Source organism: Callithrix jacchus, chromosome 7, assembly GCF_049354715.1.
Source record: "Callithrix jacchus isolate 240 chromosome 7, calJac240_pri, whole genome shotgun sequence".
Taxonomy (NCBI): Eukaryota; Metazoa; Chordata; class Mammalia; order Primates; family Cebidae; genus Callithrix; species Callithrix jacchus.
In genome coordinates this window covers 60,570,444-60,592,880 of record NC_133508.1, presented here as the reverse complement: position 1 = coordinate 60,592,880, position 22,437 = coordinate 60,570,444, and the positions used below count along the sequence as shown (strand labels likewise).

The 22,437-nt window shown below is 44.1% G+C and overlaps 1 protein-coding gene and 1 non-coding gene across 2 annotated transcripts; one reads left to right on the top strand and one right to left on the bottom strand.

The window, feature by feature from the left end:
* Positions 1 to 555: 555 nt before the first annotated feature.
* FUCA1 (alpha-L-fucosidase 1) lies at positions 556 to 21,724 on the top strand. The gene is made up of 8 exons (XM_002750423.5): positions 556 to 1,013; positions 2,976 to 3,110; positions 5,115 to 5,252; positions 9,276 to 9,381; positions 12,662 to 12,862; positions 16,331 to 16,521; positions 18,820 to 18,919; positions 19,138 to 21,724. Exons 1-8 carry the CDS (start codon positions 613 to 615, stop codon positions 19,276 to 19,278), a joined length of 1,413 nt encoding a protein of 470 aa, XP_002750469.1. The 5' UTR covers positions 556 to 612; the 3' UTR covers positions 19,279 to 21,724.
* Positions 1,558 to 1,662, bottom strand: LOC118143330 (U6 spliceosomal RNA). Its single transcript, XR_004727557.1, has one exon. It is a non-coding gene; the product is annotated as a U6 spliceosomal RNA (small nuclear RNA).
* Positions 21,725 to 22,437: the final 713 nt, after the last annotated feature.

Genomic DNA, 22,437 nt, shown 5'->3' with positions numbered 1-22,437 from the left:
GGGTTCAAGTAATTCTCCTGCCTCAGCCTCCCGAGTAGCTGGGACCACAGGTGCGCACCACCATGCCCAGCTAACTTTTGTATTTTTAGTAGAGACGAGGTTTCACCATGTTGACCAGGATGATCTCGATCTCTTGACCTTGTGATCCACCCGCCTCGGCCTCCCAAAGTGCTGGGATTACAGACGTGAGTCACCGTGCCCAGTCTGTTTATTTTTTGTAGTGACAGGCTAGTCTTGATCGCTCAGAGCGATCCTCCCGCCTCGACTTCCCAAAGTGTTAGAATTACAGGCGTGAGCCACTGAGCCCGGTTCAATGGACTTCTTAAATGTGCGTTCTCCGCACACCCTGAGCCTTCCTCATCTCCCGGATTTAACCTCGCAGTTTTCAAGGTTTTATTCGTCCTTCAGTGAAGCGCTGTCAACGCCTCCCTGCGTTTTTCCCACTTTGAGCACCAGAGGGCGCTCCTCCAACCCGAAGAGGAAGCGACTTGGGCCAAACAGTCCGGGTTGTCCCGCCTCTTTTTCCTTCCAGGCCAATCGTTAGCTGGAGTGGGCGGAGCGCGCGCCGGGTAGCTGCGGGTTGGGAGTGGGCCGCGTCGCCGCCTGGCAGCGATGCGGGCTTCCGCGGTGAGGTCGCGGCCGGCGTGCCCCGCGCTGCTACTGCTGCTCCTCCTCCTCCTCCTCCTCCTCGGAACCGCCGAGTCGGTGCGTCGGGCCCGGCCTTCGCGTCACTACACCCCGGACTGGCGGAGCCTGGACTCTCGGCCTCTGCCGGCCTGGTTCGACGAGGCCAAGTTCGGGGTGTTCGTGCACTGGGGCGTGTTCTCGGTGCCCGCCTGGGGCAGCGAGTGGTTCTGGTGGAACTGGCGGGGCGAGGGGCGGCCGGAGTACCAGCGCTTCATGCGCGACAACTACCTGCCCGGCTTCAGCTACGCCGACTTCGGGCCGCAGTTCACCGCGCGCTTCTTCCACCCTGAGGAGTGGGCCGACCTCTTCCAGGCCGCGGGCGCCAAGTGAGTGTGATCGCGGGGGGCGACGCCCCTTCCCGGCTCGGGCGGCACACGGGAGGTAGGGCTGAGCGGCCAGCCGGGCCGCGCAGCTGCCGGTCGTCTCCACGACCCCAGGACCCGCGTGTGACCTCCTGCGGCTGCAGGAGTGAGCGTGGCACACCTGATAAGGAGGAGGAGGTGCGTCTCGCTGGGGACTGAAAAATGAAGGTTCAGGGGAATGGCGGGCTGGGAGGCCCTCGGTAACTAACACCTGTGCACCGAGAGGGCTGGGTTAGGCCATACCTGATGCCCCTTCCAGATTGATAGCACCATCAGGACTCCAGGGTTTCAAATCAGCGGTGTGGAGCCTGGTCCTAGTTCAACTGTGAACTTGGACAAGTCACGGCAGCCTCCCTGCAGCATCTTGTATAGTTACAGAAAGGGATTGTATCAGTTCCTTTCATCCTAATGTCTCTAAGAGGGAAAGGGAGGGGTCCGCAAACTGGCCAGAGGGATTGGGCCTCTGCCAATTTTTTAAGGCCTTAGAGGTGAGAATGGTTTTTTTAAAAAATATGTGGAACGCTTCACGAATTTGCGTGTCATCCTTGTGCAGGGGCCTTGCTAATCTTCTCTGTATCGTTCCAATTTTAGTATATGTACTGCCGAAGCAAACACGAGAATGGTTTTTACATTTTTAAAGGATTGTAAATTTTTTTTTTTTTTTTTTTTTGAGCTGGAGTCTCACTCTATCACCCAGGCTGGAGTGCAGTGGCGTGATCTCAGCTCACTGCAACCTCCTCCTCCTAGGTTCAACCATTTCTCCTGCCTCAGCCTCCCAAGTAGCTGGGACTACAGGCGCCCACCACCACACCCTGTATTTTTAGTAGAAACGGGGTTTCACCACGTTGGCCAGGATGGTCTCCATCTCCTGACCTCATTATCCTCCCGCCTCAGCCTAACAAAGTGCTAGGATTACAGACATGAGCCACCGCACCTGGCCGATTGTAAAATTTTTTAAAGAAGAATATGCTACAGAGAGGAATGTGGCCCTCAAAGCCTAAAATAAAATACTATGTGGCCCTTCTAGTTCTGGAGTTCCCCTACTCTGTTGGGTGATTAAATCATAATGTGCAGGCATTACCTATTTTTCTGCCGTAAAAGCAATTAAATGTTGAGTGATTTGGTTACTATTTCAACACTTCCCTTTTCTCCTAGTTACTGGGTCTTTTGTCACCTCTATAATAAATGAGAAGCAATTTACATAGGCTTGATAAACCAAACAGCTTAGTTTTCTGTTTTTGGTGTTTTGAGACAGAGCTTTGCTCTGTAGCTCAGGCTGGAGTACAGTAGCACGATCCCTGCTCACTGCAGCCTCCACCTGCCAGGCTCAAGTGATTCTCATGCCCCAGCCTCTCAAGTACCTGGGACAACAGGCACGCACCATTATGCCTGGCTAATTTTTATATTTTTAATAGAGATGTGTTTTCACCATGTTGGCCAGGTTGGTCTTGAACCCCTGACCTCAGGTAATCTGCCTGCCTGCCTTGGCCTCCCAAAGTGCTAGGATTACAGGTATGAGCCACCATGCCCGGTCAGCAAACAACTTAGTTTTCTGTCATCTGCCATTTCCAGTAGAGACAATAGAGATCTTTCTCCTTCAAGGCAAAGGGTGGAAGAAAGTTAATCATTTATACCAGAAGTATTGAAGAATCAGAGAGCTAAGGTGCACTTCTTTTCCCTTACCTACTCCTTCCTTCACTGGGGACTGAGGACTGGGACTTCCTCAAATCTGCTGCCATTCTTGGCGCAATGCCCAAGGGGAATTGTGACTGCAGCAGCTTCCTGGATATCACTAATAGTCACTGGTACAAGTACATTTGTTGTGGTCAAGTTCTTTCAGCCATTTAAAAAGCCTCAGGCATGCTGGGCAAGTTCATGCAAGTTCACTGCCCACTTCCTTTGCTCATGTGGTTTTGCTGTCCACAGGTATGTAGTTTTGACAACAAAGCATCATGAAGGCTTCACAAACTGGCCTAGTCCTGTGTCTTGGAACTGGAACTCCAAGGACGTGGGGCCTCATCGGGATTTGGTTGGTGAATTGGGAACAGCTCTGCGGAAGAGGTGGGTGTCTAGGGATAGTTACTCTGTCATCTTTTTGGATCTGGCTGTCCAGAGTTCTGTCCCTTCTCTACTCTTGTGTGTTTTTTAGGTTTGTATTTAGCAAGTAGCCTGAAGGGCTTCTGGCCTTTGAATTAGCAGTGTTTGATGCTTCACTGTTTTCACGTGACCAAAGGGGACACCATTAGAGAAGTTAATGGCCCTGTCTGTTTAGATGGATACACAACATAGACTACAATGCTATTTGATGTCCTGTTTGAGGAGTAGTGTCTGTATAAATCATAAAATTTGATTGGAACACAGTCATACTTATTCATTTATGCATTGTCTATGACTGTTTTTGAGCTACAATTTGAGAGCTGAAATAGAGACCAAATGGCCTGCAAAATCTAAAATACTATCTGGACCTTTAAGAGTTTGCTGACTTGGCCGAGCATGGTGGCTCACACCTGTAATCCCAGCACTTTGGGAGGCCGAGGCAGGTAGATCGTGAGATCAGGAGATTGAGTTCATCTGGCTAACATGGTGAAACCCCATCTCTATTAAAAATACAAAAAATTAGCCAGGTATGGTGGTGGACACCTGTAGTCCCAGCTACTCCGGGGGCTGAGGCAGGAGAATCACTTGAACCTGGGAGGCAGAGTTTGTAGTGAGCTGAGATTGTGCCACTGCACTCCAGCCTGGGCAACAGAGCAAGACTCCATCTAAAAAAAAAAAAAGAGTTTGCTGACTCCTGTCACCTGCTCATTTTGTTTCCCAGCACTGTGCTTTGCTTATAGTCCTGCTGTAAAACTCTGAGATGTTGATTAGATATGGACTTTAGGAGTCATGATTTGTACCTTCTTTATGTCTATCGAGTCCTGGGTCATATGATGAAATACTTCCGTTGTTTTTATCTGTGCCATTGCTTCTTACATTGTAAGGTTTTTGTAACACTCACCATTCTTAACCCAAAATTAGCTTTTCTTTATGTGAAAATAGGTCATCAACTACATTTCATTTTGGGTATGTTAAGAACTATTATGTAAATCTTAGATAAATAAAACAATAAACCTACATTCATTTCAACTGTGTGGAAAATATTACTAATGATTGTTTCTGAGTAAGAGTACTTTGGATATTTTATTTTCTATTTTCCAATTTCTTTTCTTTTTTTTTTTTAAAGACTGGGTTTCGTCATGTTGGTCAGCCTTGTCTCGAACTCCCTACCTCAGATGATCCTCCTGCCTTGGCCTCCAAAGTGCTTGGATTACAGGCGTGAGCCACCATGCCCGGCCTCCAATTTCTTTATAAAATTTTATGATTGACAGGGAAGATATTTTTTTAAAGCAGGACTGTATGATTTTTTGTTTTATTTTGTTTTAAGACAGAGTCTCTGTCACGTAGGCTAGAGTACAGTGGCACAATCACAGCTCACTGCAATCTTTACCTCCTGGGCTCAAGCCATCCTCCCACTTAGTCTCCCAAGTAGCTGGGACTGCAGTCTCGCATCACCACACTGGCTAATTTTTTAATTTTTTTGTGGAGATGAGGTCTCACTATGTTGCTGAGGCTGGTCTCAAACTCATGGACTCAAGGGATTTTCCCACCTTAGGCTTCCAAAGTGGTGGGATTACAGGAGTGAGCCACCATACCCAGCAGGACCATACGCTATTGAGATAATTGACTTAAAAGGTAAAAGATGGTTTAAATAACATTTTGGGGTTAAGATATTTATGTATAAAAGGTAGTTATGTGTATAATCAAAAGCATAGTAAACCTCATAATTTTGCTTAAGTGAATGGTGAATAATTTAAGGAAGTTATGTGTACAATCAAAAGCATAGTAAACCTCATAATTTTGCTTAAGTGAATGGTGAATAATTTAAGGAAATGGTTTTGGATCCCATCCCTCTCTACATACTCTTATCGGTGAGTTTCATTGAGATGAAAAAATGCTAAAACTTATTTTCCTTAAAATATTTGTTCTATACCTAATGACAGTTGCTATTCTGTTTTTCTATTTAAGGAACATGCGCTATGGACTATATCACTCCCTGTTAGAGTGGTTCCACCCACTCTATCTACTTGATAAGAAAAATGGCTTCAAAACACAGCATTTTGTTAGTGCAAAAACAATGCCAGAGCTGTATGACCTTGTCAACAGGTAAGACACAGAAATATTTTGGCCTTATGACTTCTATCAATGAAATCAGAGCTTTCTAGATAGGGTGCTATTAGTGGAAGAGGGACAGATATGAAAAAAAAAACTAAAACACATCAAAATATAAAAAGTGGTGGTTTTATTAAGACAAAATATGTTCTTTCATCCCGCATTTCAGAACTTCTGTCATGTGGTCATATTGCCTTATACTTTGAAACAATCACACAAAACCCAGGATGGTAGAAAGTCAAAATTTTAGTTCCCTTCTTGCATGCCATTTCCTTATGTCAGGACCCTTGAGAGGGGGGTGTTTGGCATAAGGCAGATTTGTGTTTGAATTCTGGCTTCTGTTACTTACAAGCCTTAAACAGAACACTCTTCTGAGCTTGATTCTCAATCTGTAAAGTGAGGATGATAACGCCTTCGTTGGCCGGGTTCAGTGGCTCACCCCTGTAATCCTAGCGGAGGTGGGTGGATCACCTGAGGTCAGGAGTTTGATACCAGCCTGGCCAACATGGTGAAACCCTGTCTCTACTAAAAATACAAAAATTAGCTGGGCATGGTGGTGCATGCCTGTAATCTCAACTGCTTGGGAAGCTGAGGAAGGAGAATTGCTTGAACCCGGGAGGTGGAGGTTGCAGTGAGCCGAGATCATGCCACTGCACTCCAGCCTGTGTGACAGGAGCAAGACTCCATCTCAAATAATAATAATAATAATAATAATACCTTCTTTGTAGGGCTCAGAATAGTATGTGAAATGAATCTGTCATGCTGCCTGGTACAAAGTAAGGGTATTGTTGTTATTATTACCATTATTCGTTAAGTGATCTTTCACTTAGGGATTTGTCACTAGTCTTTACCATGTTTTATTCCTGGTTTGCCTTTCTTGAGCCTGGGGGCTCATAGAGGACGGTAGACCCTTAAAAATTCATAGGCAGCTGTCTGAACTCTCACTTTAGATCAAAGGAAAATCACCTTTAGCCAGGCACAGTGGCTCATGCCTATAATCCCAGCATTTTGGGAGGCTAAGGCAGGTGAATCACTTGAAGTCAGGAGTTCGAGACCAGCATGGCCACCATGGTGAAACCTCGTCTCTACTAAAAATGCAAAAATTAGCCAGGTGTGGTGGTGCATGCCTATAGTCCCAGCTACTTGGGAGGCTGAGGCAGGAGAATCGCTTGAACCCAGGGGGTGGTTGCAGTGAGCCAAGATAGTGCTACTGCACTCCAGCCTGGGTGACAGAGCAAAACTGTCTCCAAAAAAAAAAAGAAGGCAAGAAGGCCGGGCGCAGTGGTTCATGCCTATAATCCCAGCACTTTGGGGGCTGAGGCGGGTGGATCACAAGGTCAAGAGATCGAGACCATCCTGGTCAACATGGTGAAACCCCATCTCTACTAAAAATACAAAAATTATCTGGGCATGGTGGCACACGCCTGTAATCCCAGCTACTCGGGAGGCTGAGGCAGGAGAATTGCTTGAATCCAGGAGGCGGAGGTTGCTTTGAGCCGAGATCGTGCCATTGCACTCCAGCCTGGGTAACAAGAGTGAAACTCCGTCTCAAAAAAAAAGAAAGAAAAGAAAAAAATTACCTTGTATCCAGATGACTTCTCTTAAGAAAATAGTAACAGTTGGTTGACTGGATGTGGTGGCTTACGCCTGTAATCCCAGCACTTTGGGAGGCCAAGGTGGGTAGATTATGAGGTCAGGAGTTCAAGACCAGCCTGGCCAACATCGTGAAACCCTGTCTCTGCTAAAAATACAAAAATTAGCTGGGCATGGTGGCATGTGCCTGTAATCCCAGCTGCTCGGGAGGCTGAGGCAGGAGAATCACTTGAACCCGGGAGAAGAAGAAGAAGAGGAGGAGGAGGAAAAAAGAAAGAAGAAGGGGGAGGGGGAGGGGAAAATAGTAACAGTTGTAAGAGTGGAGGAGGAGGAGGAGGGGGGAGGAGGAGGAGGAGGAGGAGGAAAAAAGAAGGAAGAAGGGGGAGGGGGAGGGGGAGGGGGAGAGGGAGGGGAAAATAGTAACAGTTGTAAGAGCCCATCAGAGGCATACACAGATTTAGACATTACTGAATCTGAAATCCCCATTCTTTTTTCTTACTTGGCTGTGTTGCCTTGAACCAACTACTTAATCTTTCAAGATCTTGATTTTCTATCTCTGAAGTGGGGATAATAATATATCATAGAGTCATGAGAACTAAAGAGGTAATGAGTTTTAATTGCCTAGTACAATTTCTTATACACAGTAAATCACAATCCATCTGTGTGATATCTTGCCACTTAGTGAAGTAAACTCTTCCTAGAGTTTACTTGCCTAATTATGGTGTACAGTGGACAGTTTGGCATCAGGCAGATTTGTATTTGAGTTCCAGTTCCTATTACTTACAAGCCTTGTCACCTAAAACAAATTGCCCTGCAGAGCATCTAATTCTTGCTGCTGAAATGAGAATAATAATGCTTACCATATAGGTATATACATATGTATTTATATGCATGCACACAAACCACATGCCTTATAAAGTTCATAGTAATAATACAGTAAAGGTACAAATGGGGTTCCAGTGGATTTTATAAATCCTCTACAGTACAGACTTTGGTCATTATCCACAAAAATGCATTTTGGGAATAGTTCAAACTCTTGAAACATCTTCAAAGCAAATCTTAGTCTTATAGACCTGAAGCACCATTTTGTTTTCTTTGCTTCCTTGAAACACTGTTCTTAATTGAATTAGTTGCTGAAAGGAAGCCAAATTGCTTGTATGCTGATTACACCTCCGTTTTCTAAAAAGGCATAAAGAAAAAGATTAGGCCAGGCACAGTGGCTCATACCTGAAATCCCAGCAGTGTGAGAAGCCAAGGCAGTTGGATCACTTGAGGCCAGGAGTTCAAGACCAGCCTGGCCAAGATGGCAAAACACAGTCTCTACTGAAAATACAAAACTTACCCAAGCATGGTGGTGCACACCTGTAATCCCAGCTACTTGGGTGGCTGAAGCATGGGAATCTCTTGAACCCAGCAGGTGAAGGTCGCAGTGAGCTGAGATCACAGCACTGTACTCCAGTCTGGGAGACAAAGCAAGACACTGTCTCAAAAAAAAAGGAAGAAAGGAAAAGATCAGGAGGAAATATACCAAAATGCTGTATTTTCTTTTCTTTTTTTTGATCTCCGTACTTTAGGATGTGTTTGTTTTAAACAGTGGTTTTATTTATTTTATTTTATTATTATTATTATTTATTTATTTATTTATTTTTTGAGACAGAGTTTCACTTTTGTGACCCAGGCTGGAGTGCAATGGTGCGATCTCGGCTTACTGCAACCTCCGCCTCCTGGGTTCAGGCAATTCTCCTGCCTCAGCCTCCCGAGTAGCTGGGATTACAGGCACGCGCCACCATGCCCAGCTCATTTTTTGTATTTTTAGTAGAGACGGGGATCTCACCATGTTGACCAAGATGGTCTCGATCTCTTGACCTCATGATCCACCCACCTCGGCCTCCCAAAGTGCTGGGATTACAGGCGTGAGCCACCGCGCCCGGCCTATTATTATTATTTTTTAAAAGACGGGGTTTCACCTTGTTGGTTAGGCTGGTGTAATCCTCCAAAGTGGATTACAGGCGTGAGCCACTGTGTCCCGCCCAAACAGTGGTTTTATTAGCAAACTGATTTGTTGTCATCTCTTCAGCTTTCCACATTCTCTACACTGTGATAATTTTTATGGCACATACTTTCAAAATGGAGGAAAATTAATTTTGAAATATTTGTTGCAAAAATCAGTCCACCAGTCAGGTGCAGTGGTGTGCACTTGTAGTCTCAACTACTCAAGAGGCTGAGGCTGGAGGATCGCTTGAGCCCAGGAATTGGAGTCTCTAGTGCACTGTGATTGCGCCTGTTTATTGATAACCACTGCACTCAAGCCTGGGTAACATAGCAAGACCCCATCTCTTAAAAAAAAAAAAAAAAATTGGTCCCTAAGACTTCACTGTGAACACATTCAGATAATAAGCTCTGTCCTGATCACATGTCTTCCAGCTATAAGCCTGATCTGATCTGGTCTGATGGGGAGTGGGAAGCTCCTGATACTTACTGGAACTCCACAAATTTCCTTTCCTGGCTCTACAATGATAGCCCTGTCAAGGTATGTGATTATATGACTTCTTATTGATCTCTTATGAAGAAAGGAAGTGCAAGGAGTCAAACTCTGGAGTAGACAGCATCAGCAATAATAAGAAGTAATATCAACATGGGGACAGTAGGGACTGGGGCACTTAATGGATGTTAAAGGTTTCTCCTTTAATCTTCCCTGGCTCCCTTAGATTATAAGCTTTCTTCTCCTTTAGTTCTCCAGCACCAGGCTAGAGTGCATTGGTGTGATCTCGGCTCACTGCAACCTCTGCCTCCCAGGTTCAAATGATTCTGCCTCCGTCTCCCAATAGCTGAGATTACAGGTACCCACCACCATGCCCAGCTAATTTTTGTATTTTTAGTAGAGACAGGGTTTCACCATGTTGGTCAGTCTGGTTTTGATCACCTGACCTCAGGTGATCTGCCCACCTTGGCCTCCCAAAGTGCTGGGATTATAGGCATGAGCCACCATGCCCGGAAATCTCCTTTAGTTCTTAACTTTCACAATATAGATTTAAACAGTGGTAAATTTACATAGTAGAATAAAAATAGTAATTACAATTCCCAGACTACTGCAGAGAAAATAAACTCTATTAAGCAAACAAATGTTATAAATGAGAAAAACACCCAAAAGATATTAAAACATATAATAAAAGATAAAGAAAACATATAGAAGACATACAGGCCAAGCGCAGTAGCTCATGCCTATAATCCCAGCACTTTGGGAGGCCAAGACAAGCAGATGACTTGAGCCCAGGAGTTCAAGACCAGCCTGGGCATCATAGTGAGACCTCATATCTACAAAACATGAACAAAATTAGCTGAGTGTGGAGGCATGGACCTGTAGTCCCAGCTACTCAGGAGGCTGACGTGGGAGGATCGCTTGAGCCCAGGGGGTCAAAGCTGCAGTGAACCTAGATCATGCCATTGCACTCCAGCCTGGGTGACAGAGCGAGACCCTGTCTTCAAAAAAATTAAAAAGAAAATGTACAAGATATACAAAACACCCAAAATTAAATGGTAGGAATAAAATGCAAATGTCTATAATCCCACCTATTCTATGTTGATTTTATAGTTTACCTCTCAAGAGGCAAACTCACTTCCCTTATATCTAAATTCTTGGGGGAACGTTGCCCACCCAATACCCCTCCCTATCATCAACACTATTAGGCAGTGTATAATGGCTGCCCATTTACAGTTTGTATTTGAGTGTACTTGCAAAGTAGCAGAAACCCTAATCTTCACTATAGAAAATTTCAAAATTGCACATGTTCTAGATTTGTTGTGGATTTAAAAGAAAAATCTTAAGTGTAAAACCAGTTTGTACTGATGTACCTTGGTAGTTCATAAACCTCTAAGGGTCTTATTGGGTCCCTATTACTAAACTCAGAAAATGGAAAGAAAGAAAAAAAAGAGATTCTATATGATGCATAGAGACAGATTAAGAGTGGTTTTCTGGAACTTGATGAATGTTTAGGACCTCCCAGGTATGCAGTTCATCCCTGGGTAATGAACTCTGATGTGATATCATATCATAATTGTCCACATAACTGTCTCTGCGAGTCTCTGCTGGATCGTTGAGGGCAAGAACTCTGTTTTATTTACCTTAGAAACCCAGCATCTACCACAGTGTGAGCCTCATGGTAGTTGCTGAATAAATAAGATAAGTAGGTGAGTGTTGAACCAAGAACTCAGATTGTTAATACTCCATTTTTCTCTGAAATGGCGTCTACATACCTGTTTAGGGTGTATACCCATGGAGCCAGGTCGCTTACTGTGTGAGGTTACAGTCAAGTGTTTGCAATGAAGGAACATTACAGAAGGAAAAACGACTAGCCAAAGATACAGGATTGGAAAAGGGAAGAAAATGTCAACCCCAGTGCCATTTAAAAAGCATGACCAGCTTGACAGCCTGAGTCTTTTTGGCCTCTCTCTTTTTTTTTTTTTTTTTTTTTTTTTGAGATAGTCGTGCTCTGTTGTCAGGCATCAGGCTGGAGTGCAGTGGCGCAATCTCCACCGCACTCCAGCTCCCCGGGGGTTCCAGCAGTTCTCCTGCCTCAGCCTCCCAAGTAGCTGGGATTACAGGCATGCATCACCATACTGGCTAAGTTTTTTGTGTTTTTAGTAGAGACAGGGCTTTGTCCATGTTGGTCAGGCTGGTCTTGAACTCCTGACCTCAGGTGATCCGCCCGCCTCAGCCTCTCAAAGTGCTGAGATTATAGGTGTGAGCCACCGTGCCCAGCTGTTTATTTTTATAGATAGGGTAACTAGACTTAAAAGGTAAAGTTAACTGCCTAAGACCCTTGACTACTAGATGCTGGAGCCTGCTATGAACCTCAAAGCCCCTGATAATCTTGTAATCAGGTAATAAACTCTGATATGGTGTCATGTTGTAATTGTCCACATATCTGTCTCCTCCTCTGCTACTCTCTGCTGGATTGTTCAGGGCAAGACCTCTGTTTTTTGTTTTTCGTTCATTTATTTCTTTCTTTATTTTTGAGGCAATGTGTCGCTCTGTCACCCACGCTGGGGTGCAATGGTGTGATCTTGGCTCACTGCAATCTCCCGGGTTTAAGCAGTTCTCCTGCCTCAGCCTCGAGAATAGATTACAGCCACCATACTCAGCTTATTTTTGTATTTTTAGTAGAGATGGGGTTTCACTCTCTTGGCCAGGCTGGTCTTGAACTCCTGACCTTGTGATCCACCCACCTCAGCCTCCCAAAGTTCTGGGATTACAGGCGTGAGCCACCAGGCCTAGGTTTTTTTTTTTTTTTTTAAGTGAGATTAGCTTAAGACTTCTTTACCTGGGTAAGGTTGAGATTATATAGTTGGAAAACAGCCTGCCATGGGTTCAGATACCTGATTTGTAGTTTCAGCTTTAAACTGCCTAGGGGGCGTGGCCTCAGGCAGTCCATTTCTCCTCTTAGGGAATAAGTGGTTTACCAGATCATCTTTAAAGCAGACTCTTCCAGCCCTAACATGTATCTCTGCAGTAGGGTTTCTCTGACTCAGTACTGTTGACATTCAGGGCTGAATATTTCTTTGTTGTAGAGGCTGGCCTGTGTATTGTAGGATGTTTAGTAACATCCCTGGTCTCTACCCACTAGATGGTGTACCACCCTAGATGTGACAATCAAAAATGTCTCTAGACTTTGCCAAATGTCCCCTCCAGAGCAAAATTGCCTCCAGTTGAGAACTGCTGCTCTAGACTAACTTTCTTGCTTCCAAATAGAGCCTTACCAAAGTGCATTACATAAAGAAGTCAAGTGGCCAAGTATTCTTTCCCTTCTTAGGATGAGGTGGTAGTAAATGACCGATGGGGTCAGAACTGTTCCTGTCACCATGGAGGATACTATAACTGTGAAGATAAATTCAAGCCACAGAGCTTGCCAGATCACAAGTGGGAGATGTGCACCAGCATTGACAAGTTTTCCTGGGGCTATCGTCGTGACATGGCAATGTCTGATGTTACAGAAGAATCTGAAATTATTTCGGTAAGAGCACCTTTAAGTTTTTTGTTTTTTTAATGTCATGCAGGCAAGAGTGTAGCGGCATGATCATACCTTACTGTAACCTCAAACTCCTGGGCTCAAGTGATCCTCCCACCTCAGCCTCCTGAGTAGCTAGAACTACAGGTGTGTACCACTACATCCAGCTGATTTTACATTTTTTGTAGAGACAAGGTCTTGCTATGTTGCCCAGGCTGGTCTCAAATTCCTGGCCTCAAGAGATCTTCCACCCTCAGCCTCCCAAAGTACTGGGTGACAGGTATGAGCCACGGCACCTGGCCTGAGCTCATTATTTTTTAACTACAGATCTCAAACCAGCATTTTTTTTTTTTTAATTACCTTCTAAAACACTATATGATTGATTGATTTTAATTTTTTTTCTTTTTTTAAATTTTTAAGTTCTGAGATACATGTGCAGAATGCACAGGTTTGTTACATAGGAAGACACGTGCCATGGTGGTTTGCTGCAAACTATCAACTCTTCATCTAGGTTTTAAGCCCCGCATGCATTAGGTGTTTGTCCTAATGCTCTCCCTCCCCTTGTCCCCCATCCCCCTGACAGGCCCCAGTGTGTGATGTTCCCCTCCATGTGTCCATGTGTCCTCAATGTTCAATTCCCACTTTTAAGTGAAAACATGCGGTGTTTGGTTTTCTATTCCTGTGTTAGTTTGCTGAGAATGATGGTTTCCAGCTTCATCCATGTCCCTACAGAGAACATGCACTCATTCTTTTTTATGGCTGCAGAACTAGCTTTTTTATGTAAAAGTGATGGAAGCACTCTGGATAGAAGTGCAGGTCAATAGAACCCTTTTAAGGTCATGGAAGAGACAAACAGAAATCTGTCCTAAGGAAATAATTAGAATTACACAAGAAAGCTGTGCAGACAGAGGTCCTTCCCAGGATTGTTTTTATTTCTTTATTTGAGACTGAGTTTCGCTCTGTCACCTAGGCTAGAGTGCAGTGACACGATCTCAGCTCACTGCAATCTCTGCCTCCCAGGTGATTCAAGCGATTCTCCTGCCTCAGCCTCCTGAATAGCTAGGATTACAGATACATGCCACCATGCCTGGCTAATTTTTGTGTTTTTAGTAGAGACAGGGTTTCTTCATGTTGGCCAGGCTGGTCTTGAACTCCTGGGCTCAAGCAATCCACCCTCCTTGGCCTCCCAGAGTGCTGGGATTACAGGCATGAGCCACTGTGCCCGGGCCCCAGGATTATTTTTAATTGAACTATGTATTATTTCAATTTCTTATAACTATAAAGGGATAATTAGGTGGATTTGGAGGTTTTCCTTAAACATAAAAATGTTGACAAATGTAATATGGGTTAATGCTTAGAGCACTGAGTGAAAAAATAAGTTGTATATTGGCTGGGTGTTGTGGCTCATACCTGTAATGCCAACACTTTGGGAGGCCAAGGTGGGAATATTCCTTGAGGCCAGGAGTTCAAGACCTCCTGGCTAACATAGCAAGATCCCATCTCTATTTTTTTTTCTTTTTTGTGTGTCTTGAGAAAATATATATATATATTTTTTTTTTAAACAAAGTTATATATTGACTGGGCATGGTGGTGGCTCATACCTGTAATCCCAACACTTTGGGAGGTCAAGGTTTGAGGATTGCTTTAGGGCAGGAATTCAAGACAAGCCTAACCAACACAGTGAGACACTCATCTCTATTTTTAAAAATAAAAATAAGTGGCTGGGCACAGTGGCTCACACCTGTAATCCCAGCAGTTTGGGAGGCCAAGGCAGGCAGATCACAAGGTCAGGAGTTTGAGACCAGCCTGGCCAACGTGGTGAAACCCTGTCTCTAATAAAAAATTTTAAAAAATTAGCCAGGTGTGGTCGCAAACACTTGTAATCCCAGCTACTTGGGAGGCTGAGGCAGGAGAATTGCTTGAACCCAGGAGGCAGAGTTTGCAGTGAGCTGAGATTGTGCCACTGCACTCCAGCCTGGATGACAGAGCAAGACTCCGTCTCAAAAAATATATATATTAAATAAATAAATAAAAGTTACATATTGTTACAAGTATATATAATTAACTACATAAGAAAAAGACTGGAAGAACACATCAAAAGTTAATGATGTGGTATCATTTGGAGTACTGTAATGAATTCTTATAATGAATTCTTTAAATTTTTGTTTTAAAGGCTAGAGTGCAATGGCATAATCTCGGCTCACTGCAATCTCCGCCTCCCAGGTTCAAGCAATTCTCTTGCCTCAGCCTCTCAAATAGCTGGGTCCACAGGTGCCTACCAACAACCTGGGTAATTTTTGTATTTTTAGTAGAGATGGGGTTTCACGATGTTAGCCAGGCTGATCTCGAGCCACCGCACCTGGCTGAATTCTTTAAATTCTATAATGAATTTAAAATTTTCTATATATAATCCTAGTTTTTTGGGCTGCCTAGATATGCATAATACTTGTTCAAGGTCACAGTAAAAACATACACACCAGGCTGGGCATGGTGGCTCACGCCTCTAATCCCAGCACTTTGGGAGGCCAAGGCAGGAGTTCAAGACCAACCTGGCCAATATGGTGAAACCTCATCTGTACTAAAAAATAATAAAAATTAGCCAGGTGTGGTGGTACATACTTGTAATCCCAGCTACTCAGGAGGTTGAGGCAGATCACGAGATCAGGCGTTCAAGACCAGCCTGGCCAACATGGTGGCTCACGTCTGTAATCCCAGCACTTTGGAAGGCCAAGGCGGGTCAATCATTTGAGGTCAGGAGTTCGAAACCAGCCTGTCCAACATAGCAAAACCCCATCTCTACTCAAAATCCAAATTAGCCAGGCATGGTGGTTCATGCCTGTAATCCCAGCTACTCAGGAGGCTGAGGCAGGAGAATCGCTTGAACCTGGGAGGCGGACGTTGTAGTGAGCCAAGATCATGCCACTGCACTCCAGCCTGGGCAACAAGGGCAAAACTCCATCTTATAGCATGATTTTTCAGTTTACTCATATGAGCCTAACCTGCTTTTATAGTGACAAAAATATGTATATAGAATTTTTAGACTGGATGCAGTGGCTCATGCGTGTAATCCCAGCACTGTGCAAGGTCTAGGTGGGCAGATCACCTGAGGTCAGGAGTTTGAGACCAGCCTGGCCAACATGGTGAAACCCTATCTCTACTAAAAATACAAAAAAATTAACTGGGTGTGGCAGTGCATGCCTGTAGTCTCAGCTACTCGGGAGGCTGAGGCAAGAGAATCCCTAGAACTAGGGAGGTGTAGATTGCAGTGAACTAAGATCACATCATTGTACTTTGGCTTGAAGTTTTTGAGCCAAACTTGAAACTTTGGCTCAAAAAAAAACCATTTTTTTTTAAACAGCAGAAAATACGTACCAAAGTGTGCCTTAGATCCAGTTCCTTTCTTACTGTGTATTTTAAGCATGATGCCAGGCTTGGCAATCATAGCTAGACTTTCATTGTTTCTGTTCTCTCCAGGAACTGATTCAGACAGTAAGTTTAGGAGGCAACTATCTTCTGAACGTTGGACCAACTAAAGATGGACTGATTGTTCCCATCTTCCAAGAAAGGCTTCTTGCTGTTGGAAAGTGGCTGAGCATCAATGGGGAGGCTATCTATGCCTCCAAACCATGGAGGGTGCAATGGGAAAAGAATGCAACATTTGTATGGTGAGTCTTGTCTTCTGTTGTGTGTAAGAACAGGACTGTGCCCCATCCGGAACTGGTATCTCCTTGGGTCCACAATGTTATAAGCCAGCCTGGAACTTGCCTCGAGAAAATCCAAAAGCTGTTATTTTCCTATAAAATTTGTATACCATTTGAGTTATGTCCTAGGCTACTAGGTTATCTTTGACTAGTGAGGGGAGAGAGTGGGTTTGGTAAAAAGGGAAGAAGCAACAAAGTATCAGTCAATTTATTGAGATTATTACCCTGCCCCCTAAAAATAGTAATAATGAATGTTTGGATTGCACCCAGGGCCCCATTCTACATTCTTTCCATTTATACTGGACTTCTGGATCTAGTTATTTGATCTTTGGCCCCAGTTTTTTCTGCTGCAGAATGGAGTGATGATACTTTATAGTGCTGTAGAAGGATTAAATGAGATGAGTGCCAGGCACAAACTAAGTGTTCAATTAAAGGGAACTGCTTATATTATACCAGGGAGCTTGGGTCTCTGGATCTAATCCCTCCACTAATCCCTCTATTTTGGATGAGTTTCTGTTTAGTGGTTGTCTTAGTCCATTTTCTGTTGCTATAACTAAATCCTACAGACTGGATTTTTTTTTAAGACAGTTTCACTCTGCCTCCCAGATTCAAGCAATTCTCTTGCCTCAGCCTCCTAAGCAACTGGGATTACAGGTACCCGCCACCATGCCTGGCTGATTTTTGTAATTTTAGTAGAGATGGGGTTTCACCTTGTTGGCCAGGCTGGTCTTGAACTCCTGGCCTCAAGTGATCCACCCACCTCTGCCTCTCGAACCTCTGGGATTACAAGCATGAGCCACTGCACCTGGCTCAGACTGGATAATTTTTAAAGAATAGAGGTTTATTTAGCTCACAGTTCTGGAGGCTGGGAAGTTCCAGAGTATAGCACCAGCATCTGGTGAGGGCCTTCCTGCTACATCATGACATGATTGGGACAAGAGTGGTCATGTCCACTGAGGTCTCTCTTCCTCCTATAAAGCCTCAGTCCCATCTTGGGGCCCTACCCTGATTACCTTATCTGATCCTAATTACTTCCCAAAGGCCTCACCTCTAAATACTATACCATCAAAACATATGAATTTGGGGATTAAGTTTCCAACACAAGAGATTTGGGAGACATATTCAAACCATAATGATGCTGTTCATCCTCCTCAATCATAGTGAAATCTCAGAACAGGCATGGTGGCGCACATCTGTAATCCCAGTACTTTGGCAGGCCAAGCTGGGTGGATCACCTGAGGTCAGGAGTTCAAGACCAGTCTGGCCAACATGGTGAAACCCCATCTCTACAAAAATACAAAAATTGGTCAGGCATGATGGTGGGTACCTGTAATCCGAGTTACTTGGGAGGCTGAGGGAAGAATTGCTTGAACCCAGGAGGAGGAGGTTGCAGTGAGCCAAGGTCACACTATTGCACTCCAGCCTGGGTGACAGAACGAGACTCTGTGTCAAAAAAAAACGAAATAAGAGGAAAGAAAAAAAATAAATCTCTGAACAACAAATTTGTCTTCATCGCATATCTTATTTTTCTTGTTATATTCTCTGCTATTTTCACATCAATTTGTAATAGAAAAGGGATTTGAATAATAAGGTAAATGGCTTCATTGATGTGAAGTAACTGGGAGGCCGAGGTGGGTGAATCACCTGAGGTCAGGAGTTCAAGACCAGCCTGGCCAACATGGCAAAACTTTGTCTCTACTAAAAATAGAAAAATTAGCCAGGTGTGATGGTGGACACCAGTAATCCCAGTTACTCAGGAGGCTGAGGCAGGAGAATCGCTGGAACCAAGAAAGCAGAGGTTGGAGTGAGCCAAGATCGTGCCACTGCACTCCAGCCTGGGTGACAGAGCAAGACTCCATCTCAGAAAAAAAAAGAACTTAAGGAGCCATTCGAGGTGGCTCACACCTGTAACCCCAGCACTTTGGGAGGCCAACGCAAATGGATCACTTGAGGCCAGGAGTTTTAAACCAACCTGGTCAACATAGCAAAACGCCCCCTCTACTAAAAATACAAAGTTAGCTGGGCATGGTGGTGCACACCTGTAATCCAGTGACTTGGGAGGCTGAGACACAAGAACTGCTTGAACCCAGGAGGCGGAAGTTGCAGTGAACCAAGATCATACCACTGTACTCCAGCCTGGGCGACAGAGTGAGACTGACTCAAAAAAAAAAAAAAATTAAAATTAAAAACGGGGAATGCATAAAGTTATATATCAGGATAACAAGCCAGTTATCTTTGACAGTGTTGTATCTGTTTTCCCAGGTATACCTCAAAAGGATCAGCTGTTTATGCCATTTTTAAGCACTGGCCAGAAAATGGACTCTTAAACCTTTTATCCCCCATAACTACCTCAACTACAAAGGTAAGCAGCCCCTGTCAGTCCTAAGATGTAACTTTCTTTAAAGGAATTGGCAGATGCTTCCCTTCTTCCTTCCCCACCGGGTTTCTCCCATATTCATACCTCTTTTAGACTGGCTTTCCTGCCCTAGCCCAGCGTGGCTGTTTTCCACCATATTAGGCTTGTATTCTGTACGCATTAGTGCATTACCAATTTTTTTCATTCCCTTTTGTTTTCTGCAGATAATGATGCTAGGAATTCAGGGAGATCTAAAGTGGTCCACAGATCCGGATAAAGGTCTTCTCGTCTCTCTGCCCCAGTTGCTACCCTCTGCCGTCCCTGTAGAGTTTGCTTGGACTATAAAGCTGGCAGGAGTGAAGTAATCCTTTGTGTGCAAGAAGGAAGATGCACTGCCTGCTGTTTTGCTGCTTCAGTTTTCTTCTTATACTACCATCACTATAATCACGAACTTCTCTTCCCCACCCAGAGATGGGCTTTTCCAACACATTTCAATCAAAGGAACTGAGTACATTACACTGATGTCTTAATGGACCAAAGATCTGAGATCCATTGCGATTATATCTGTATCAGGTCAGCAGAAGAAGGGAATGAGCAGTTAAACTTTGAGTTCATTAATTCTAATATTTGGAAATTATCTACAGTGGAATCTTCCCTCTGATCTCTGATAACCTACTTGCTTGCTCAATGCCTTTAAGCCAAGTCACCCTGTTGCCTACAGGAGGAGGTGGAAAGGATTTGGCAAGCTCAACCACATGCTATTTAGTTAGCATCAGTTGTCACCAACATTCTTTCTGCAAAGGGCAGGAGAGCTTTGGGGGAAAAGAAAAGGTTTACCAGGCTGCTAATGGTCAACTCTTCAGAAATTTCCAAGCAATCTAAGAGCACCAAATTTCGCTATGTTTACAGTGATACTATTAATAAAATAAATGTGATTCTGCTTTGTCTTTTTTAATGTGATCAAATAAAAAAAGTTGTGTGTCACCTCATTCTACCAAAAAAACATGGTGTAGCTTTCTTTTCCTGGTTTCAGCTTAGACTGCTTATAACTTTATGATCAGTTTCTGGGTTGTTTTTTTTTTAAGCTTGTAGAGTCTCCTTAACGATGAACAAAAAATGTAATTCCTGTGTTTTTTCTACTTCTCACTTCTAGTACCATTCTTTTGAGTTGAGTACCAGTTCAGCCTCTTTGTTATAGAGCTAATCAAGTTTTCTATTTCATTTTTACTTAATAGATATATTTAGAAATCTTGTTTTGTTTTGAGGCAGAGTCTTGCTCTGTTGCCAAGGCTGGAGTACAGTGGTTCACTGCAACCTCCACCTCCCAGGCTCAAGTGATCAGAATTTTTTTGGGGGGGTAGAGATGGGTTTCACCATATTGCCCAGGCTGGTCTCGAGCTAATGGGCTCAAGTGAGCACCCACTTCAGCCTCCCAGAGTGCTGGGATTACAGGCGTTAGCCACCACACCCAACCAAGTAGATATATTTAGAAATCTTTACCCAACATTTAAGGAATATATGTTCTTCTCAAGCACATATGGAACATTTGCAAATCTCAAATACCAAAGAAGCAGCATCATATAAGCTATTTAGTGTGTCTACAACATAATTAACCATAACAAAAACTTGGAGAAGGAAAAAAAATCTATGTTTGGAAAATGTTAAATACACTAACTCATTGTGTTACTGATTCATAAATTCTGCCATGAGATAAAAAGAATTCCACATACCTACAGTTCTGGTGAGACAAATGAAGCCTGGCTGTGAAAGAAAAGTAGAAATTAGTGTAAGTAGATTAGCATAGCCAATTTTAGTTAGATCTCTTTCTGCCCAGAGTTAGAGAGCAAGTTGGTAATAATAATATTGCTTATATGGTTCTTCACAGTTTTTTTTTTTTGAGACTAGGTCTCGATTTGTTGCCCGTGCGATCTTGGCTCACTGCCACCTCCACCTCCTGGGTTCAAGCAATTCTCTGCCTCAGCCTCCAAAATAGCTGGGCTCACAGGTGCCTGCCACCACGCCCAACTAATTTTTGTATTTTTAATAGAGACAGGGTTTCACCATCTTGGCCAGGCCGGTCTTGAACTCCTGACCTAAGGTGATCCGCCTGCCTTGGCCTCAAAAAGAGCTGGGATTACAGGCATGAGCCACCACGCCCAGCCAATCTTCTTACAAATCGAGGTCCAGGTGTGTTGTTTCCTTTCCCTTTGCAGGTGGAATAGGTCTGTGGAGAGTGACAGGCACAGATGGTTTGCTGTGAAGACATGGATGGAACCCCTTACAAAATGGAAGTCGGGCCGGGCGCAATGGCTCACACCTATAATTCCAAATCCTTGGGAGGCTGAGGCGGGCAGATCACAAGGTCAGGAGATCGAGACTATCCTGAATAACAGTGAAACCCCGCGTTTATTACAAATACAAAAAATTAGCCAGGCATGGTGGCACACGCCTGTAGTCCCAGCTACTGGGGAGGTTGAGGCAGGAGAATTGCTTCAACCCAGGAGTCAGACGTTGCAGTGAGCCTAGATCACGCCAGTGCACTCCAGCCTGGGGGACAGAGCAAGACTCTGTCTCAAAAAAAGAAAATGACGGTCCAATGTGTGTCCCGGTTCTTAAACTTGAACTCCTGGCCTCAAGCCATTCTCCCACCTCCGCCTCCCAAAGTGCTGGGATTTCAGGTGTGAACAAATGAGCCTGACCCAAATTCTTAAACTTTCCAGACTGTATCAGATGTCGCTAATAAATCTGTATTCAGTAAATCAGTGTTGGAGGATCTTCCACAATGGAGATAATAAATTGAATGCCTGAAAACATTTGACCTCAACTCAATGTTTAAAGTCATCCAGTGTTGAAATTGCCAGGCAAGATCAGGATGGATTGCAATGAAGTGGTTGAACCTTTTATAAGAGCTCACAGTGTGTCTCAACTCTTCAGCTAGGGACCTAGGGACCTTGGGAGGCCACTCACTCTCATTTGCCACAAAATCCTAGTATGACAAATTATTATTATTTTTTAATTTATTTATTTAGAGATGGATTCTCGCTCTGTTGCCCAGGCTGGAGTGCAGTGGCCCAGTCTCAGCTTACTGCAACCTCCACCTCCAGGGTTCAAGCAATTCTCCTGCCTCAGCCTCCCAAGTAGCTGGGATTACAGGCACCCACTGCCACACCCAGCTAATTTTTGTAATTTTAATAGAAACGGGGTTTCACCATATTGGCCAGGCTGTTCTCAAACTCCTGATCTCAGGTGATCCGCCCACCTCAGCCTCCCAAAGTGCTGGGACTACAGGCATGAGCCACTGCCCCTGGCCTCACATTTTGAATTAGAAATTTCATTCCCTAATCTTCGACTGCCTTCTTCAATACAAGCATTTAAGCCTTTAATATATTTCCATTATCATTTAATTCTAAGTATATTCTGATTTCTTTTTCTTTCTTTTTTTTTTTTTGAGACGAGTTTCGCTCTTGTTACCCAGGCTAGAGTGCAATGGCACGATCTTGGCTCACTGCAATCTCTGCCTCCTG

Bases quoted from the DNA above. Each gene is read 5' to 3' on its own strand.
- FUCA1 (XM_002750423.5), top strand. From the start codon at position 613: ATGCGGGCTTCCGCGGTGAGGTCGCGGCCGGCGTGCCCCGCGCTGCTA. The intron at 1,014-2,975 runs GTGAGTGTGATC...TGCTGTCCACAG, and splicing joins TTCCAGGCCGCGGGCGCCAA to GTATGTAGTTTTGACAACAA. The intron at 5,253-9,275 runs GTAAGACACAGA...CATGTCTTCCAG, and splicing joins CTGTATGACCTTGTCAACAG to CTATAAGCCTGATCTGATCT.